This window comes from Patagioenas fasciata, chromosome 9 (genome assembly GCF_037038585.1).
Source record: "Patagioenas fasciata isolate bPatFas1 chromosome 9, bPatFas1.hap1, whole genome shotgun sequence".
Lineage (NCBI taxonomy): Eukaryota > Metazoa > Chordata > Aves > Columbiformes > Columbidae > Patagioenas > Patagioenas fasciata.
The window spans coordinates 18,442,998-18,461,256 of NC_092528.1; the positions used below are offsets into that span (position 1 = coordinate 18,442,998).

General features: G+C 37.0%; 1 protein-coding gene across 4 annotated transcripts in view; it reads left to right on the top strand.

The window, feature by feature from the left end:
• The window catches only part of ACAP2 (ArfGAP with coiled-coil, ankyrin repeat and PH domains 2), a 64,551-nt gene that overhangs the window by 18,845 nt on the left and 27,447 nt on the right, over positions 1-18,259 (top strand). For all 4 annotated transcript variants that reach the window (XM_071812549.1, XM_071812550.1, XM_065844301.2 and 1 more), the window contains exons 3-9: positions 740-859; positions 1,766-1,819; positions 5,439-5,497; positions 5,983-6,166; positions 8,212-8,256; positions 9,353-9,448; positions 12,609-12,683. In XM_071812549.1, the coding sequence (XP_071668650.1) occupies positions 740-859; positions 1,766-1,819; positions 5,439-5,497; positions 5,983-6,166; positions 8,212-8,256; positions 9,353-9,448; positions 12,609-12,683 (633 nt within the window). The remainder of the gene's footprint in view (positions 1-739; positions 860-1,765; positions 1,820-5,438; positions 5,498-5,982; positions 6,167-8,211; positions 8,257-9,352; positions 9,449-12,608; positions 12,684-18,259) is intronic.

Below are 18,259 nucleotides of genomic sequence, written 5' to 3' on the forward strand. Positions count from 1 at the left end.
GCATTCTCTCAAGTGAGCATCTTGATGATCACACTAATAATTGTCTTTCATTAATGGCACAGTGCAGAAATGGTTTAAAACCTGGGAAAATATCCATCATGAGACAGTGGTGGCCTTCAGTCAGAATGCAGCACATGAGAGCTGAGGTGCTGAGTGAAGCAGGGAGCAGTAGGGGTGGAAACCCATCAGAGGGAGCCTGGTCTGCCTTGTGAGGGAAAAAATGATGGATTTCACTTGCTGAGATATAACCATCTCTCTTCAGTTGTGTTTGTGCAGACAGTCTATTGCTTTCCTGTGGCTGCATTGTGAGTGTTGCAGGATGAAACAACGGGTATGGGTTTCTTTTGGGGTTTTTTTGGCCTGGAAACCACAAAACACTTATAATTTGCTTGGGTTCTAACCAGGTATGTTTTAGTTGCAGCACTTTTTACCCTCGTATGGTCACTTTTTACCCTCGTATGGCCCTCTCTCTGGAAATATGTGTAAAACCTCAGTTAAAAAAAATAAAAAGCAGGAACCTTCTCAATGGCGTATCAGTTGACCTAGAGTAGTATTTTTATACCTATCACTATATGATAGAAAGCTTTTCATAGAGCATGGGGCTCTAAATTTAGAAATTAACTTTGAAAATCTTGGTTTCCTAGACTTAAACACGAAACACACTGAGCTTATTTATATGATGCTATAAAAAAAAAAAGTAAACAAACTGTTCACTTTGACATCTTTTTTATATTTTTAGTTGGTGAAGCTTTGTATTGCAATGATTGATACTGGGAAAGCATTCTGTACAGCCAACAAGCAGTTCATGAATGGAATTCGAGACCTTGCACAATATTCCTGTAAAGATGCATTGGTTGAGGTAAGTTCTTTAGGAGATGAAAATGGAAGGAGAAAAGTATAACTTAAAAAGGATGAAATATAACAGTTGGCAACAGAAGTGTAGTTGAAGTTCGCACTATTATTTGCCTTGTCTTTAGAGTGAGCTTTTTTGACTACGAGGCACTGCAAGTGTCTGTGCTCTTTAGTTTCAGCTTTAACCTGCAATGGTAAGGGTTTTCCAAATTCCAGAAAATACCTATTAGGTTAGGAATAGTCATCTTGGGAGGTGTAGAGAAAGTCAGGCTGAATCTGTGAACAGCTGCCTTGTTTACTTTGCTAGATAAAGGGCTTCTAGTTGTGAGATCCTAAGAGCCACTTCTCTAAAATCCCTGAATTGATCTCTTGACTCCTGGAACTGGCACTCTCGAATACACAGACATTAAATTTTTTAAATGCACAGAACCCACTTTGATGGTATAACCTCAGACTGATGTCTTGTTAGACTAATTTGGAACACCTAATATTTCCTGTGTATGTTAAATTTGAAATCAGGTATGTGCCTTTGAATCTGTTGTTGTCTAGAAATGTACTTGCTAAAAATTCATTGCAGTGACTAACTAGTAAAACGGACATTAATTGATTGCAAGAAGGTTTTTGTTACACTTGTGTAAGCAATAAGCAGTTACCCCTAGATGCTAGGGGTTGTTGTTATCTGTCTGTGTTTGAGACATTAATTCTACAGATTGGTGTTGCTAAGTGTATCAGCTGCGAGGTGGTAGTTCCTACAATAAATGTGTGTGTACCAATGATTACAACATGTTAGCCGTTTAGTTTAATACTTGTGCTAGGGAAAATAAGTTCTTTTCAGTAAAGCTGTAAACTGCTGAAACATTGCTTGAATGCTGTGTATTTGATGGGGTTTAAATCACTTTTTTTCTCTTTACAGACCAGCTTGACAAAGTTCTCTGACACATTACAGGAAATGATCAATTATCACAATGTAAGTATTTCTAGCTGAAACATGACACCGATGGCTTATCTCCAGTTATATTTGATAACAAAGTTATGCTAAAGCTTTTCATGTTGATAGTATTTGAAAGGTCATGGTTTAAGTGGCATTAAATACCTCTTGTTTTAGACTTGTGAATAGTTTATTTATAGCTTGTTAATGACCTATTTATAAACATCCTGTTTTCTGAAGATTTTTATCTCACTTTATTTTTTTTGTTTGGAATTTGTAAGCTTTGCTAAAACCCAGTGCTGTAAGAGAGTAAATACTAGATGGTTTAATCTTTTAAAATCAAACTAATGGGCAGCAGTGACAAATTATTAGCATTTTTCTTTGCTGGACTGAAATAATGATTACTTTCTTAATAATTTCTGGATTTTTTTTCCTCATCCTTTATAATGCACAAAATGGAGCACCTCTAATTTCTGTGCAGTTTTCTTTTTGGAAGTATGACAGATTTAGACAAGTGTAGAGAAAGGAGAAAATGCTGGAATTGGAGAATTATATTTTTAGCGTGTCAGACTCCATCAGTTTTACCTGAATTGAAAACTGATTTTTTTCCTCTTCTGAAGAGTTTATTCTTGTATCCTGGCAGCCAAAGGAGTGTGTTCATTCTTGATTTTCTTCTTCCCTTGGCCCCTCCTGCTTTTCTGTGATTTTCCAGCAAATTGCAGGAAAGCAACTGAAGCATCTCCAAAGTGCTGAAAATATGCAGGGCACTTGCAGTTTTTGTTTTATACCACTAGGAGTTTAAAATCTAATGGGATACACAGAATGCCATTCAAACAGCGTTGGCTGAAATTAAGCTTGTTAGCTTTAACTTAGCTTCCTAAAACTGTCTGATTAGGCATTTTTCTGAAAATGCATGTTTTTGGAAGGGAAACAGAGGGCAACAGGTTGGCACTGTGGAGTTGGTTTTCCTTTCCGTTATGCGGTGTACACAGCTATACCAACGGTGATACTGGGAGGGCAAAGAGAAGCTGGTGCAAAGGTGTAGAGCAGCAGCTGTGGGAGAATGTGTTACTTTCACGTCCCTGATTCTGCAGGTTAGATTGAGCACATGAATCCAGTTGGCTGTCCCTGATTTACATTCTTCATCACACTTCTTGCTGCTGGTTACCCTCTTAGTCATGGCTTTGCTGTATGGTGTGCTCTTCTTGACACATCTGACCTGAGTACTGTATTTCTGCTGCTGTTATTATTCTACATGATTGTGGGTTGCAGTGCTTTGGGCAGTTTGAAGGTAGAAAGCAAAGAACAAGCCATATTAAAACAAGATTTCTTTGCTGATCTAAGTAGGACTACTCTGAGTTTTCTATCTTTCCGCTTCCTTGCTGTGCTCAAGCATAGTGAGTACAATAGTGGCTTTTACCAAAAGGCACAAATGTAAGAAGTGAGGCATGTTATGGGGTCCTGATGTAGAGCTTTGCCAGATGTGCTGTGGTCCTGTGTTGCTTTTTGTGAATCTGCTTAGTTCAGCAGGACTCACTAGCTCAGGATCGGCTCTACTCTTGACCAAGTTGACAGAAGAGCCACCGTGAGTCAGAAGAAGCCAGAAGAAGAAAGAGAAGAGACAAGGATTCTCCAGAGGAAGGAGGGAAAGGACAGGAGATGGTCCCACTGAGATCTGTATGACTGTCAGTTTTCTTATGTGAAGCTTTGCTACAAAAAGGTCTAAGAACCAGATTAATGCAGCACCTTCACTGGTTCAGCGGTGGGGGAGTAGCATTGACAAATAGCAGCTTGCTTAGACTCGGTTTGGAGTGTGTGGAAGGTAGTGTGTTGGAACGGCTGTAAATCCAGTCAGATCATGGTCTGGACACATTTTCCTGTTCTTTTGGGGAGGAAATGTGTATGCATTTTTTTGCCTAGCACTTTTTTCCCTCTTCATTACTGTAAGTAGAAAGGCAAGGCTCATGTTTCTGGGAGTCCACTAATCAGCTGAGTTCCCATCTGGTTATACTCTTTCTGTATTGATCCTGATTGGTGCACTCCTCAGGCACTGGCAAGCTTAAATGTCAGCAGTGGGAGTAGTCCCAGCATGACTTCCCAGCTTGTCAAGAAGTTCTTTATCTGTTCTAGTTGTCTGTTTTTCTGAAGTGGGAATACAAACAGGATCTTCCATGTGTTACCGTCAGATGTAGGACAATTCAGGTTGGAAGGGGCCTCAGGAGATGTCTGGTTCAGCTGCCTGCCTAAAGCAGGGTCAGCTCTGAGGCTGGAGCAGGTTTATCCCATTTGGCTTTGAAAACCTCCAAAAATGGAGGCTGTCTGGAAGATATAGTACCACTGTTAATAGGTGACTTAAACTCAGTCATGTTTGCCTTCCTTCAGTGCTTCTAGAAGAGAGAAACAAGCCAGTAAGGGTTTTGCTGTCAGTACTTGGCATTGCATGGAGTTTTGTTCCCAAACTTTGAAAATGGGCAGACTAAGACTGAGAACATTTAAAGAAAATATTGTTTGACCTGAAACTTGGAGTTCGTGACTTGCTCTTTCAATCAAATTGTGTAATACTTAATACTTAAAGATCTTTGCCTTTTGGAAGAGATTCTGTTCAGAGGGCCAATTACTACTTCCTTAAATTCTTCCAGTTCTTTTACTTTTTGCGATCATGCTGGTGTATTTCTGTAATACAGCATAGAGGTGTGGGGGGGGGTGGAAATGAAGGCGTTATTCGTGATCTGCACAGTGAGAAGTGGCAAAGGATTTGCCCCATAGCCACTGACTTGTTCCATTCTGTTCTAAAACTCAGAGGACACATGTGAGGCTGAAAAAAATGTGCATTTTCATTCCTCAGTTAGAATTTCTGGGGTCATAAGAGAAAATACAAGTTGTCTAACATGCAGGTGTGCTTTGGCCTTGGAAACTTAACAAGTTTCTCAAGATTTACAATTTGAATGAGTAGATTATGTTCTGCCCTACCCAGCCTCCCCACATCATAACAAATCAGAGAAGCATGGCTTAGAACACTTAATCTTAGAAAAAGCAGCAGCCATTCTTCTTAGCAGTTTGTCAGTGGGTGTTTATTTACAAATGTGTTATGTAAAGGAGATGGTACTAATTACTCATGTATGTTACATTCTCAGCATTAATTTTAGTCTGTTTTTTTGGTTTTTTGTTTTTTCTTTCCCCAGAAGTTGAGAGCATGTTCTTTCTATGGTTTCATTTGTCTTTTAATTGTTGGTTATATTGTGAAAGTCCATAAGAATCAGAAGGAGTTGTTATTTAACATTGAAGTTGTTTCTTCAAGGCTGTCTGGACAGAAATTTTCTCGACTGTTTAATAAACATGTTCTATGAAAGTGGGCATGTCCTACATTGTCAGGATGAGATAAGATGCCAGGAACTCTTGTCTCTCATTATAAACACAGTCTTTAAGAAAAAAACACTAAAAGGTTTTGAGTTTGTGTTATTTTCCTTATTTTATTTCTCATTTAATTTTTTTAATTTGAAAACTACTTTGAAGGGTTTTATATTTTTATATTAGAGACAATTTGGTTTAATAATAATTCTCATCTAATTCTGCACAATAACTGTATGTATGTCTAAAATGAAAAGTTATTATCACTTCTAAGTTATTGACTTAAATAATAATAATGCTTTTCTTTCAGATCCTGTTTGACCAAACCCAAAGATCAATTAAAGCACAGCTTCAGACTTTTGTTAAAGAGTAAGTTTATTTGCACTTGTAATGGGAAAACTATAGGTAAAATGGAATTTAAAAACATCTGATTTGAGTGTGTTAATGAAACATCTTTCCTGAACATCACCAGCCATAATTGAGAAGTGCAGATTAAAGCTTGTCAAAAATCACCCCAAATCAGTGAGGCGAGAAATGTTGAAATAGTGTTAGTTACTGGTCTTAATTATATGTTGCCATTGTCTAAGCTTAGGGGGGAAAAAAGTGCTTACCAAAGCTTTTCCTTAATTAGCATGAGATGCATTTATTTAAATTTAAATTTTGCCCTGTCCTCAGCAGAGAGAGGTTTCTATCTCATGCTTTGTTTGATTTCCGTTTGATCCAAGCATTTCTTGAAGAATATGAAAACCAAGAAAATGGCTGTAACAGTCAAAAGCATGGTCTGTCTAGTGTATATTCAAACACTCTTTTCATGCTTTTGTTTCGTTTGTTATGTCCCTTTCCTTTTTCTTTAGAGATATTAGGAAATTTAAAGATGCAAAGAAACAGTTTGAAAAAGTTAGTGAAGAAAAAGAAAATGCACTGGTAAAAAATGCCCAAGTTCAAAGAAATAAGCAACACGAAGTAGAGGAAGCAACCAATATTTTGACAGCAACACGGAAATGTTTTCGACACATAGCTCTGGATTATGTTCTTCAGGTAAGTACAGCAATTAATGTTATTCTTCAAAACCATCTGTTATATCTAGTTAGAGATCTGTCCTTTCGAAGTTTTTAATGTAAGCTTTTCAGAAGCTGGAGATTCAGTGAAAAAGGAATAACTTTGTCAGCAAGTAATTTATTTTTGTAATGAAATCTGAGCAAAATTAATTCACCTGGTGCATTCTTATTGGTTAATGCTTTGGTATTCAGTGCTGTTACTGTAATGACACAGTTTAGTTTTCAATTTGAACATTAATTTTTAAAAAAACCAGTATTTGCCTGGTACTTAAATGTATTTTGTGAGTTGGCTATGCTGTAGTTCCTTGTATATTTGAAGTAAAAATTGTAACCTAGCCTGAGAAATATGAATTACCTGAATAATTTCGATATAGGATGTTTGCTACTACTACAATTTCAGCTCTTTGCTTTGGGTTGTATTTAGCAAATCCTACTTGTGTAGAATCCTTCGAGTTTGGCATTGTGCCATAGGGGAAATCAAGACTATAAGAACTCTTTTGCATTTTAGTGCTGATCTCCTATAGAGTGTTGAGAGGTGTTCTTTGTCCAGCTACTTTGAATCCTGTGAAATAGTAACATATTTTCTTTTGATACTTAGAATTCATCTGTTTCATAGTTACCCACAGCTACAGCAAAACAAGATTAGCGCAACCCAGATGGTATGAGGGGTTGGACGCTCCTAAATGGGTCTGGGGTTCTTCTGTAATCAAACACAGAACAATCCTTTACAATGATGTTGGTTTTATATTAGATGTTGTCATCTTGATTTGTGGCAGCCCAGTCAGTTATTTAAAGCTTTGGTGACTGTTCTTTACATTGCACGTATTACCTGTCAGGTGAAGTGGGTTGATCTGGTCAGCCTGGGTGTGTGTATAGATACAGTGGTCAGTGGTTGATACTGAACTTTTGAACACTAAGCACGAAGTTAATTTTGAAGTTTTAAAAGTCAAGTGAGTTATGTACCACTTAGTTATTGCGCTAACACCAAGTAGTAGCGGGGGAGCACTGGCAGTTACTACATTGAACTGTGGATCGTTTGCCTCCTGGAATTAGTGTGTTCAAAATATGAGCAGTTCCTGTGATAAGGATGCATTTAAAATAAGTGAAAAATTTCAGCATCTCTTAATTAACGTGAGCAAAAATGAATTCAACTTTAGAAATTCTTTCTACTTGGGTGACTCTTCTGGAAAAGTGGCTTCACAACAATGTTCTCTTTGTACCTATATTGGCTTTAAACTGTATTTCAAAACCTTCCCTTTCCTTTTATATTTTTTTTGCCTCACAAGTTGAGGGTTTGTTCTGTACAAACAAATCTTAATTATTTTTGCTGCAGAAGGTTTTCCAAAATACTGACCATTTAAGTATAGAATTACGATCTGGTTTTGATTATAGCTTCAGTAGGTTTATTTCTTTTGCTGGAACTTTAAACTGACATAGAGGTGTTAAATTACAAAATCATGTATGTTTCTGCTAAATGGGACTTTTGAAGTAAAATCTGTAGTTCTGGTTGGCAGCCATAAAGATTAAGGGACAAAGAGGATAGAGAACTTAGGTGAATGTGAAAAATCAGTTATTTTTACTATAGGATGTGAAATTCTTCAAGTTCTAGGGCGCAGCTTCTTTCAGGAGTTGTGGGGCTGGGTTAGTTTATACTATCAGAAAGAATTGGAACATGTTGAATTGAGTCTCTTGGAAATGAATACCAGTTTTTCTTTCTTGAAAGGTGTATTATATTACTTCCAGCTACATGGTGTCGTGTATTTTTCCTTCCTAATGTAAGAAAGTTGTGACCATCACTGTGAAATTCTAGCTTCACAAGCGTTTTCTGATTGTATCACTTTAATGTCACGACAAAACTAGCATGCATCAAGTGTTTTGTGAAGTCTGATATTGAGTGATGTTCTTCCAGTGTTTTAAGCTTTGATGTGATTATTTGGAAGTAATTTGAAGTTTACTTGTGTCAGGAAAATTTGCAAGTAGAGTATAACAAGGTACTTGTTTGTTGGTGTTTTTTTTTTTTTCCAGATCAATGTTCTTCAGTCTAAAAGGAGATCAGAAATCTTAAAATCGGTAAGACGTGCTTTATTTTCTGTATAGAAAATACTTAAATACATCTGAAATTAAAAATGTAGCTGCAGAAGTGTGTTAGTTTTTATTTCTTTTTCCCCCATGAAAACATAACCGGGTACATTTGGCACTTCAGCGGCAGCCACTTGGCCCTTTACTGTAACTGGACATAGATGCTATTGATGATCCTTTTGGTTCAGATTTGAACACCTTAAGGTTTTCACTGCTGTTGACTCTTTATGGTTTCATGGTTAAAATCAAGCTTTGCCAAGAATTCTGCTGCTGAGGTCTGGTGTATTCGTTTATAAACAATAAGTACTTATAATCTAAGATAGATTCAGCTCTTTCTATAAAAAGTTATTTTTAACGTAAATAGCGTACTGCAATAGCAAATATACAAAATGCTTTAGTGTGGTACTTACTAAATAAATATACAGTTATATCTGCATGCTAGTTTGCTTCTGATAGCATTCCCTTTTCTGCTTTGTATTATCTCTGTAAAAAGTTTACTGAGGTAGAAAATGCCAAATTAAGCGGTGCCCTCTTTGCAAGGTTTGCAGTTGTACTCCCGCAATTTCCTTTCTTCCTTTAAATAACAAACACTTGAGTTGCATCACAGCTTTATAGCTGCTTGCTCTTCTGCTCTGTGTCTTCCCAACTTGTTTTCTTTTTTAGGACTGGACAGTCTTCTCAGCTATGTTCATAAAGGTTATGGTTTTGAATCATTAGTAAATGTATTTTGTAGTCCCTCTCTGTTTTATGTGTCCTAATTCGACAAGAGATAACGAAAGTTTGGGTGATATGGATTAGAAGTAATTTTCTGCCCTTAAGCAGGTGGTGGTTGTTAATGGGTTTAATCCTGTTAACTAATTTCTGAGATTTTTGGCTTAGTTCTTTTCTGCTTTAACTTTGCATATTTATTTACAACATTAGAAGCTGTATGAGATATTGATGTAAAATTGCCAGAACACAAGAGAGCAGAAATTAACCCCAGAATTATTTTGCTTTATTTTGTGTTCATGTGGATTACTTCAGGGATATATTTGTGATATCTAATAAATATTTATCCTTTTAAAAAAGATACTGTTTTTCCTTCTAGATGTTATCATTTATGTATGCCCATCTGGCTTTTTTCCATCAAGGCTACGATCTTTTCAGTGAACTTGGGCCCTATATGAAAGATCTTGGTGCACAGGTAATAAATTACTTTAAAAATTCATAATTATATGCTGGTATTTATGAAAACTTCATATATGTGTACTTGTCAGGTGCGTTGTAGATTTATGCAACAAAAAGAGAACTGTAATGTGATAAAGGCAAAGCATAAAAACACCTTTTAAGTGGTTTGAATGAAAACAGAAACTACAAGTTGCCTGTTTACTAAAATTAATACTTCCTTTAGGATTTATGTACTTAAACATAGCTATGTAGTGCCATTTGAGGTTTGCTGGTATTCTGGACACTGGATTGTTTTCTTTCAAGAATTTTTGTGTATGACCTGTGTTATGAGTATATTTAACAATAAAAAGTGGGATTTCTTTTTTCTATTTGTATCCGTTAATTACTGTATAAATTATGCAGCATGCCAGAAATAAAATTGTTGTTAGCAACCTAGACCATAAAACAGAAATCTGATTTTAACTGGTGCAGAACTGAGTTCATACATTAAATCCTTCTTGCCCCGTTTTGTTGTTTAAGAATGCATAATTGCTCATAATTGGCCTCAGGGACTGATGAAACTGTTAGATGGACCACAGCCAACTGCATATGAGAGAGACTGAAAATGGTTGTGCAAAATAGATTAAGGATGTGGAACATTCAACTGAGGATGCTTCTGTGGTGCAAGAAGACTCAGCAGGGTTCTGACTTGGTTTTGGGTGGAGCTGAATGGGCCTGGAAATACTTGTACAACAGTTTTTTGCCTCTGTCACAGGACTTGCAACAGCTGCACTGATGCAAAACCCTCTATTGCTGCTTCCCAACCTGATCCACAAAACCAGGTCAACCCAAATTCTGTCTATCCAGATATAAAAGCAAATAAATGATAGCAGAAGCTTATTTGCATTCATCTCCAGTAGATATGTCATTGAAATGACACAGTTCTGAGCTGGTTATTCCTGCCACAGCACTGTTGTCATCTGTGCGCTTCAGCCTGCTTCAGTGTCTGTGCAGTGAAGCAGATTGGGAACTGTAGAAAATAACTCCAACAATCAAATGTCTAAACAATTATTTTTCTGCTCGAGTAGTCCCTAATCAGGTTACTGTGGGTCTTAATTACTTGTACAAACACACATCAGGGAGGTGTGTGCTTGTGTGTGGCGAGCAAGTGATGGAGAAGAAGAGCTGGGCTGCTCGGGCTGGTGCTGCCATGGGGCAGGGAAGGGGCTGCACAGCTCCAGCCTCTGTGTTTGCTGTAACAGTGGCACCTGAAAGGTGCAGGTGCACATGACTCTGTCCTTTGTTGTGACTGTTATTCTTTCACATCTGTCCATTTTGAGTTGTAACTGTGTATAACTGTAGTGTTTTGATAGTACAGAATGTGTTCTGTACCTTTCCAAAAGGGAGGATGAAGGAAGGAGACAAAGACTATGGAGCTGGTAGTGGTTTCTACTAACACCTAGGCTTCAATGTTTCCATTTAATTGGGAATATTTGAGCAAGGAACACAAGATTATTTTTGAATGGCTGGTCAGCCTTTTGCTTGATCTGGTAAGGAGCATTGTGTAACGTGCATTTTGGTGCTGGTATCATAGCAACTGAATGAGTTAAACTTAGAAAATCCAATGCTAAGAATGCTTGAGTTGTACAACTTCCTGAAATATTATTTTGTGGCAGACCTTGGCATTTAAGTAATGGATATTTTTCATGACAGAGACAGACTTGTAAATAGCTTATGAAAGTTGAACAGTTAATGGCTTTGCCATTTGTGTTGGTTGATGCTTCTGCCTTTAACAGGTCAGAGAGGAGGTATGTTGTGGCATAACAAAACAAAGACTTACTAGATTTTTCTGAAAATACTGGCAGATTCTTTCTGCTGGTGAGTTTTCATTCACAGATAAATTTTGTGTGTGATCTTGATTACAAGGTTAAGCAACACCTAAAGATTTAAAATTTAAGTGGTCTTAAATAGTAGAGTTATAATTTTTAATTATTTAATTTTGCATTTTTAAAATAACTGGTTTACATAATGGAATAGGATTGAGTGATTTTGTTTGTGGACATTTTAGGTCAGGGTAGGATTACTTGTGAATCAGATCATTGTAGGGGAATCCTCAGTGGCACACAAGTGTCATATAAGCTTTTGCATGGAAGTTATGGTATTTGGCACTTTTCATGTTTAATGTAGTATTAATTTAAAAAGAAAACCTACTTGAATTGTAATTTTGGGCTGTACCGCTGTGTTCGGTATTGTGTCTGCATCGTTGTTTAGTGAGATGCTGTGAGTGGGATTACTGGCAGTCTCGTGTTACAGGCTGGAGGAAGGGGGAGTTCATCAGATTCCATGGCTTGTCACATAACTACCAAGCTAACTGGTCTTTCAGGCAGCATCTGCTTCTCCACCGTATTTCTTATTTAAACATCAAAGTCCGTGCAAAAAAAAAACCTTACTCTTAAAGGATATCTTTAATTTCCTGCCTTTTTTTTTCCCCTTCTGGTTTTAAAAGAAAAAAGTTGATATGGTAGTGCTCTAGACAGGCTTGCAGCAAGTTTTATCACAGACGTTCTAAGGATGCTAACTTAAATCTTCTCTACTGTGACAGTCTCTTCTTTGCAAAACTGTATTGTTTTTATTTCTGAAACTAGAAACAGTTTGAATGGTTCTACCTAAGATTTCAAGGAATTTTGCTTAAATACTGCTGATGACCTGATCAAAACTATCAATAAAAAAGCCTAGTAGAGGCAGTTTTTCCCCCTTTGTGGAGGGGAAGAATCTGTAGCGTTCTCTCCTTCTGGTGTTTGCTGCTTGTGCCAGCGCTGCTGCACAGGCCAGCCAGCCAGAGCCGCTGGAGCCTGAGTCATGCTCTTCGGAGACTGAGCACCAATGCGGTACAGAGTCGCATATGCTTGGCACCATGCTGTTCCTTGAAACAGTTCTTCTAAGGCTTACAAGAAATGACCACCTTTCGTAGAGGTTAATTCAGGATGGTAGTGCAGTGCTTCAAACGAGGCTTCTGTGGTTATTCAAGGTAAACACTTTGCAACCAGAGAAGTAATTATACTATGCAAATAAAACAAAAGTCATGCAATGTTTAGACATAATGTGTTCTTTTTTTTTTTTTTTTCCAGCATTATGGAATCTACCGATCCAAATTTATCTTGAAATCTAAAGATCCCATTTTCTGTTTCTCTTTACAGCTGGATCAGTTGGCTGTAGATGCTGCAAAGGAGAAGAGAGATATGGAGCAAAAGCACTCCACTATTCAGCAAAAGGTACTTGAGGGAATGTAAAAGGCAGACTGCACACACATTTTAATTCTGGCATCTCTCCCCAGCAGCGCATCTCTGCATTGGAACTGTGAGGGATGGCATTTTTAGTGAAATAGACTTGCACAGCATTAAGCACAGGGTTAGATTGCAGATATTCATTTTGTATTGCAGAACAAGGTACTATGTTTAGTTTTGAATGAAACATAAATAAAACAGTAGAATTTGAATGCTGGGACTCTAACATTTCATTAGAACTCTTAATTCTGATTACATCTTGCATTCAAAATAGTTGTAGAAGATTGCTGTCTTTTCCTCCTGTGTCTGTAGAAGAGCTGTATGTGCTGCACAGTCATACGTGTCACTTTCTGTCTGAGCTTTCTGCCAAATACGGGTGCAGCACTTTGAGGCAGAGTGTGGCAGCTGCTATTGCATATGAAAAACAAAAGTAAACATCTGTAAAGGTTGTCTATTGTATGGTGTTCAACTGTACACAAAAATGAAAGTGAAAACATAAAATTGCTCTTTTGGGAAGATTTGTATGTGCAATAATTCATATTTTTGCTTGTTGAGAAAAATATTGAAAGTTCATGTTGTGGGGGGAATGACTTCTGTTGTTTGGATGTATCAGAAGCTCTAGATCAGTGTTGGTTTTGCAGGTAAAATGCGAGAAGTTAAAAATATTTCCACTTAACTCTCCAGTAGCGAGCTAATACTGCAGGTACTTTTGAAAGGGATTAGATACCAGTTTAAAGGTACAATGCAACACTTCTTACTCTCATTCACATACATTCTGTATCTGTTCAGGTGGCATAAATTTAAAAAAAAAAGACACACACACACACACAAGACGAAAACAAAAACCAACCAAACAAAAAACCTTATGTAAATGAAATCTGATTAGTAAATAAATTTGGGAATGAAAACATATGAAAATTATAATTTAGCTAGTCTGCATAGGAGTCAATACTAGTGGGAAAAGGTGAATTTTTTTTGGTTGCTGAATGTTTTTGTCACTCCATCCCATCATCCCTACAGGAGTCGGTGGGCAGTATCGGGGTTGTTGTAAAGGTGACACGCAGCAGAGACGCTGATGGGTGGTAGGGCAGTGCTGAGGTGCGGTGTTTGGAGGCAGACAGGAGATGAGTACAGGCAGGGAAGGGGAAGAAAGGAGAAATGGGACAGAGATGGAACTGAGGATTAACAGCGATGTTCAAATTTGAATTTGTTTAGGGTCAGTAGGTCTAGTTTCAGAAGTGGACGGTAGTTGTGTGTTTTATTCTTAGAGAACAGCAGTCATTGGTGAAGGATGAAAGTTATGGGCAATTATCTTTTAATTGGCCATAGAAAAAAAACAAGTTGTTACGGTGAATTATGATCATTGCTGTTGCCAATGGTGTTTACAGTCTTTGTTTTTTCTTCAAATGCTGCTTAAGGCTGCTTTACAGGTAAACCATTTTTAATAGCATCCATGGTTATTGAAACTTTCAAGCTTCATGAAACTTGATAAGCTATATCTATGTGTAATATAAATATTCTTGGTTTAAAGTACAAATGACAATTATAATGAGGTTATTCATATATTGTTCCTTATTTTAATTGAATTACAATTTTATGCTGTCTCTAAAACATGAGCAGGGCGGTCAGATTGTATTGTATGTTGTCCTATGAAGTTCTGTGTATCAAATTCTTTGTCCCCTGTGCTTATCAGTGAAGTCGTTGATACATTTTTGTGATGATAATGCTTAGATTAATGCATCTAGGCTTTGTAGGGCATGCTTTATTGAAAATTCCTCTTATAGCTTTTCAAGTAATTTTCGTGGTTTCTTACTCAAGTCATGTTGTCTGCTGGTGTTTTGTCTCCTCCTACTTGCTTTTTCCAACCTTCCCACCAAGTTTGCTTCTAGCTCATCAGGATTTCAGAATCTTGAACTGCCTTAGACCTTGGATCTGATTCTTCATATCATTATTTGTCATCTAGTCAATCTGGCCGGGATAGCAGCCTTGTTCTCTGTTCTCATGGCTTGTCATGCTGCTTTCCACTGGGCTGCCCATTAGGCATATGTACCCAAATCTTCCTGTGCCAAATTGTTCCATGGTTTGTAACTACTGAAACTTCTTGTGTTGAATATTCCATGAGGTACATATGCATTTAATATACTGAAGCTTCAGTGCTTCAGAATGATGCTTTTTTTCTTCACTGTGTGGATAAAGAACACTTCCTTTTCTGAAATGTACAGGCAAGTGCACATGTGCACACACCTACCCACCCACCCACTACCTGTGTTTGCATATATATGCATATGCATGCAGAATAATTGTACTAATTAAATAACTCATCTCCCTTTTCTTTGTCATCATCATCCTGTTTAATTAGGCTGTTGTCTGAGAGGCTAATGTACAAGTCATGGAAGGACATGGCCACCACTATAGCTTGATTTCTCTTTTAGGAGAACTGATGTCTGATTTGTTTGTTTGTTTTTAACTTTTGTGTTCTATTTACTCAGCAAATATGTAGGAAACAATTGTATTTTCTTTTAGTGTAAGAATTTTTTTTTCTCTGTTAATCTGGAGCAACACATACTATGAATTAATGATCCTGGGAACTCTTTGCAATATACTTTTATGGGGAAAGATTAATATCAAAAGAGTGGTGTCACAATATCAGTATCACTTAAGACTTATAACTTACTGCTCTTGTTTTCTGAGCAGTTTGCAGTCTATTGCTGTGGTAATATGTTGAATTAGATAATTTAAAAATCAGTTGGGCCTGTAAACAGCATTATGGCTTTTTGGTTTTTGTGACAGAACAAATAGTTTATTCCAAAATGAGGGAAATTATACAGGAAAAATGTTTGCATTGAACTTCAAATAGTTTTTGAGGCAGGGATTAGTTTGCATTACTTCTCAACAACAGCTCTGCCTTATGCCTGTGGTAGCATCTGGTTTCCTATCACCTTGTTTACTCAAGGTACTAAAAATCGTTCTCACTCCAGCTGTTTCCTGAGCAGTCCTTTGGATGCAGGGCTTTTTTTTTTATGAAAAAGGGATTTGAATACAACAAAAACAAAGATGTACCAGTATTTCATGTGACTCGTATGCTCAAATGACATTTCACCTTCTTTCACTTTGTCTTGGACTGTAAACCTTGTTACTGGGTTTTTTTTGTTGTTGTTTTAAGTGCTTCCTCAAGGGAATTTCAACTTAAGCAGGACAAACGTCTCTTCTGCTGATGGGATGGAAATGGGGAGCTGCACAGTTAGTGTCCTGTTTAGTTTATGCTGGGGTAGCTTTTCAGATCAGTGTTGTCTTTGGTACTTATGCTCTGCCATTTACTTCCTTTTAAAAAACTCTAACAGTTCTGCTTCTCTAAAGTAAAAAACATATTGAATACATATTCAATGTTGAAATGCTGATGTGTGTCGTAAAATGGACTGTTAAAATGGCTTGAATAGCTTTTGTGACCTGCTAGCAATCTTTATATTAAAAGCAAATAGCAAACTCTGCTGCTGAAGAATATAGATGTTTATGTTTTGGTAACAAGAGAAACAGAAAAATTACAAGCTATGAAATTAATCCAGTAAGTGTGATAAATTAATAAGTTTGTATGAAAATGCATTCACTGAAACGCTGTCAAGAATAGTAAGTACTCTGTGACCCACCAGATTGGTATTAATTGTGGAAATGAAAGCTGTTTTTCCATTGCCAGCTGGTTTCCTATCTCTCATGGACATTTAAAGAAATCGTAAAAAGGCCTGAAGGCAGGCTGTGTGCTTCACCTATGGAACCCACTTCTAGATGATTCTCCTCCAGTAACTGGCCAACCTGGAAAAATGTGTGTCAGAGCAGAAGCCGTAGATGTTCCTTCCTTCGAATCTGAGTGAAATGTGTGACACAGCACTTCAGTTTAATTTGCCTAATACTGACTTAATTGTCTTAGTTTGATTAGGTGAAATGTACTTTAGTCCTGACATCTGAATTTTAAACATCATTTGTTTACTAATTAGTCTTTATCAGCTGCATGTTTGCTTAGGCAATCCAAAATTCTGAATCACATGAAGTGACTGGCTTTATTAACATGTGATTCTCTATGCAGGACACTGGAAAGATATGGATGTATTTCTCTCCACCCCCTGGTTATTTTTTATGATTCACTAAAATTTTCCATGCACCAAGATAAAAATAAACTGTGTGACTGCTTTTCTCCTATTCTGTAATAAGCAGTGTCTGATCTTATAGTCTCTGCTATCTAGTTGCTTTTTCTACTTTTATCCTATTAGTTGAAATGAAGTGTGAGGGGTTTTTTGTTCATCTTTTTCCTGACCACAACTTTATCAATGAAGTTTTATGAATAAAACATAGGGAAGCCTCACTCCCTCCCCTGAGTTGGGAGTCTGCTATGTATAGTTAGGAAAATATGAAACATTTTTCTGTGTATTCTTGTGTGTTTATCTTGTCTGTAGAGGTGGAAGTCAATCAGGGAAGCCATTAAAAATGATCCTAAGTGCACTTCATCAGGAAGGCTCAGTATTTTAGGCAACGTGGACTGAGAGTGTAGCGTGATAAATGATCCAAAGGAGTTTTCCTGTCATGCTTGTATGTGTATTCAAAGTGTAAGTCTAGATTCATTGGAAAAGACAGTTGCATTTTCTGCAGCAGTTCTCCAAACCTGGAGGAAAATGTGACTACACAGTAGTTTGGACAGAAAAGACTGAGGGAATGTGTGTTGTCTTTCACTAGACAAGGAGTTGCAGGCATCACTGAGGCAGGAAGATGCAAATCTTTAGCAGGTTTCATTATGTTTGGGAGCTGGTAAGTTAGAGTAATTTATCATTTTTTTGGGAGGGAGGGAATGTGACATCAGCATTTCTAAGTCTGTGCCTATAGGGGTTTTGTCCTTTTTTTCTTTTTTTCCTTTGAAGAGATAAGGAAGAAAAAAAGACTTTTAACACTTGAAGAATGTTTTTTGTATGTCATAAATTGTGAAATACTAAGTTAAAATTGTACTGTGATATTTGGTGTTTGTGCTTATGTTAAATCTTTAATGTTCAGCATGTTCTGAGCTAGAAAGCAGGCAGAAAATCAAAGTTATTAAATACTGAATAATGCATGAATTTGTGATTTTGGAGGAGCTTTTATTTGCAACCCATATGTTTATTCAGATCAGTATATGGTAGTTATACGATAGTTCCATTTTCTTCTGGAACTCTTACTTTTGCTTTGGTAATCTGACGGTGAATTAACAAAAATCTAGATCTAACATTTCAAATTTAGTTAATCTATTCACACTGGTAATAGCTGGAAACACTGAGTAACTTTATGGAATTTGCTGTGATACTGGCCTGGGGGTATAAAGGACTCATTTTGATATTCGTAACCACTTCACTGTCTCGTTTCATTAACCTTGGATTAGACCAAATCATCTGCATGCATCAAGTGTGGAAAAAAGTTGTGTGCAGGCTGGAATGTAACATAGGGCTAGTGGTCTTGGTTGTGAAGCTATTTTTATATATATATATATATATAGCCTCTTTTTCTCTATGTATAGATAAATTACTAAAGAGTAAAATACACAACAGATT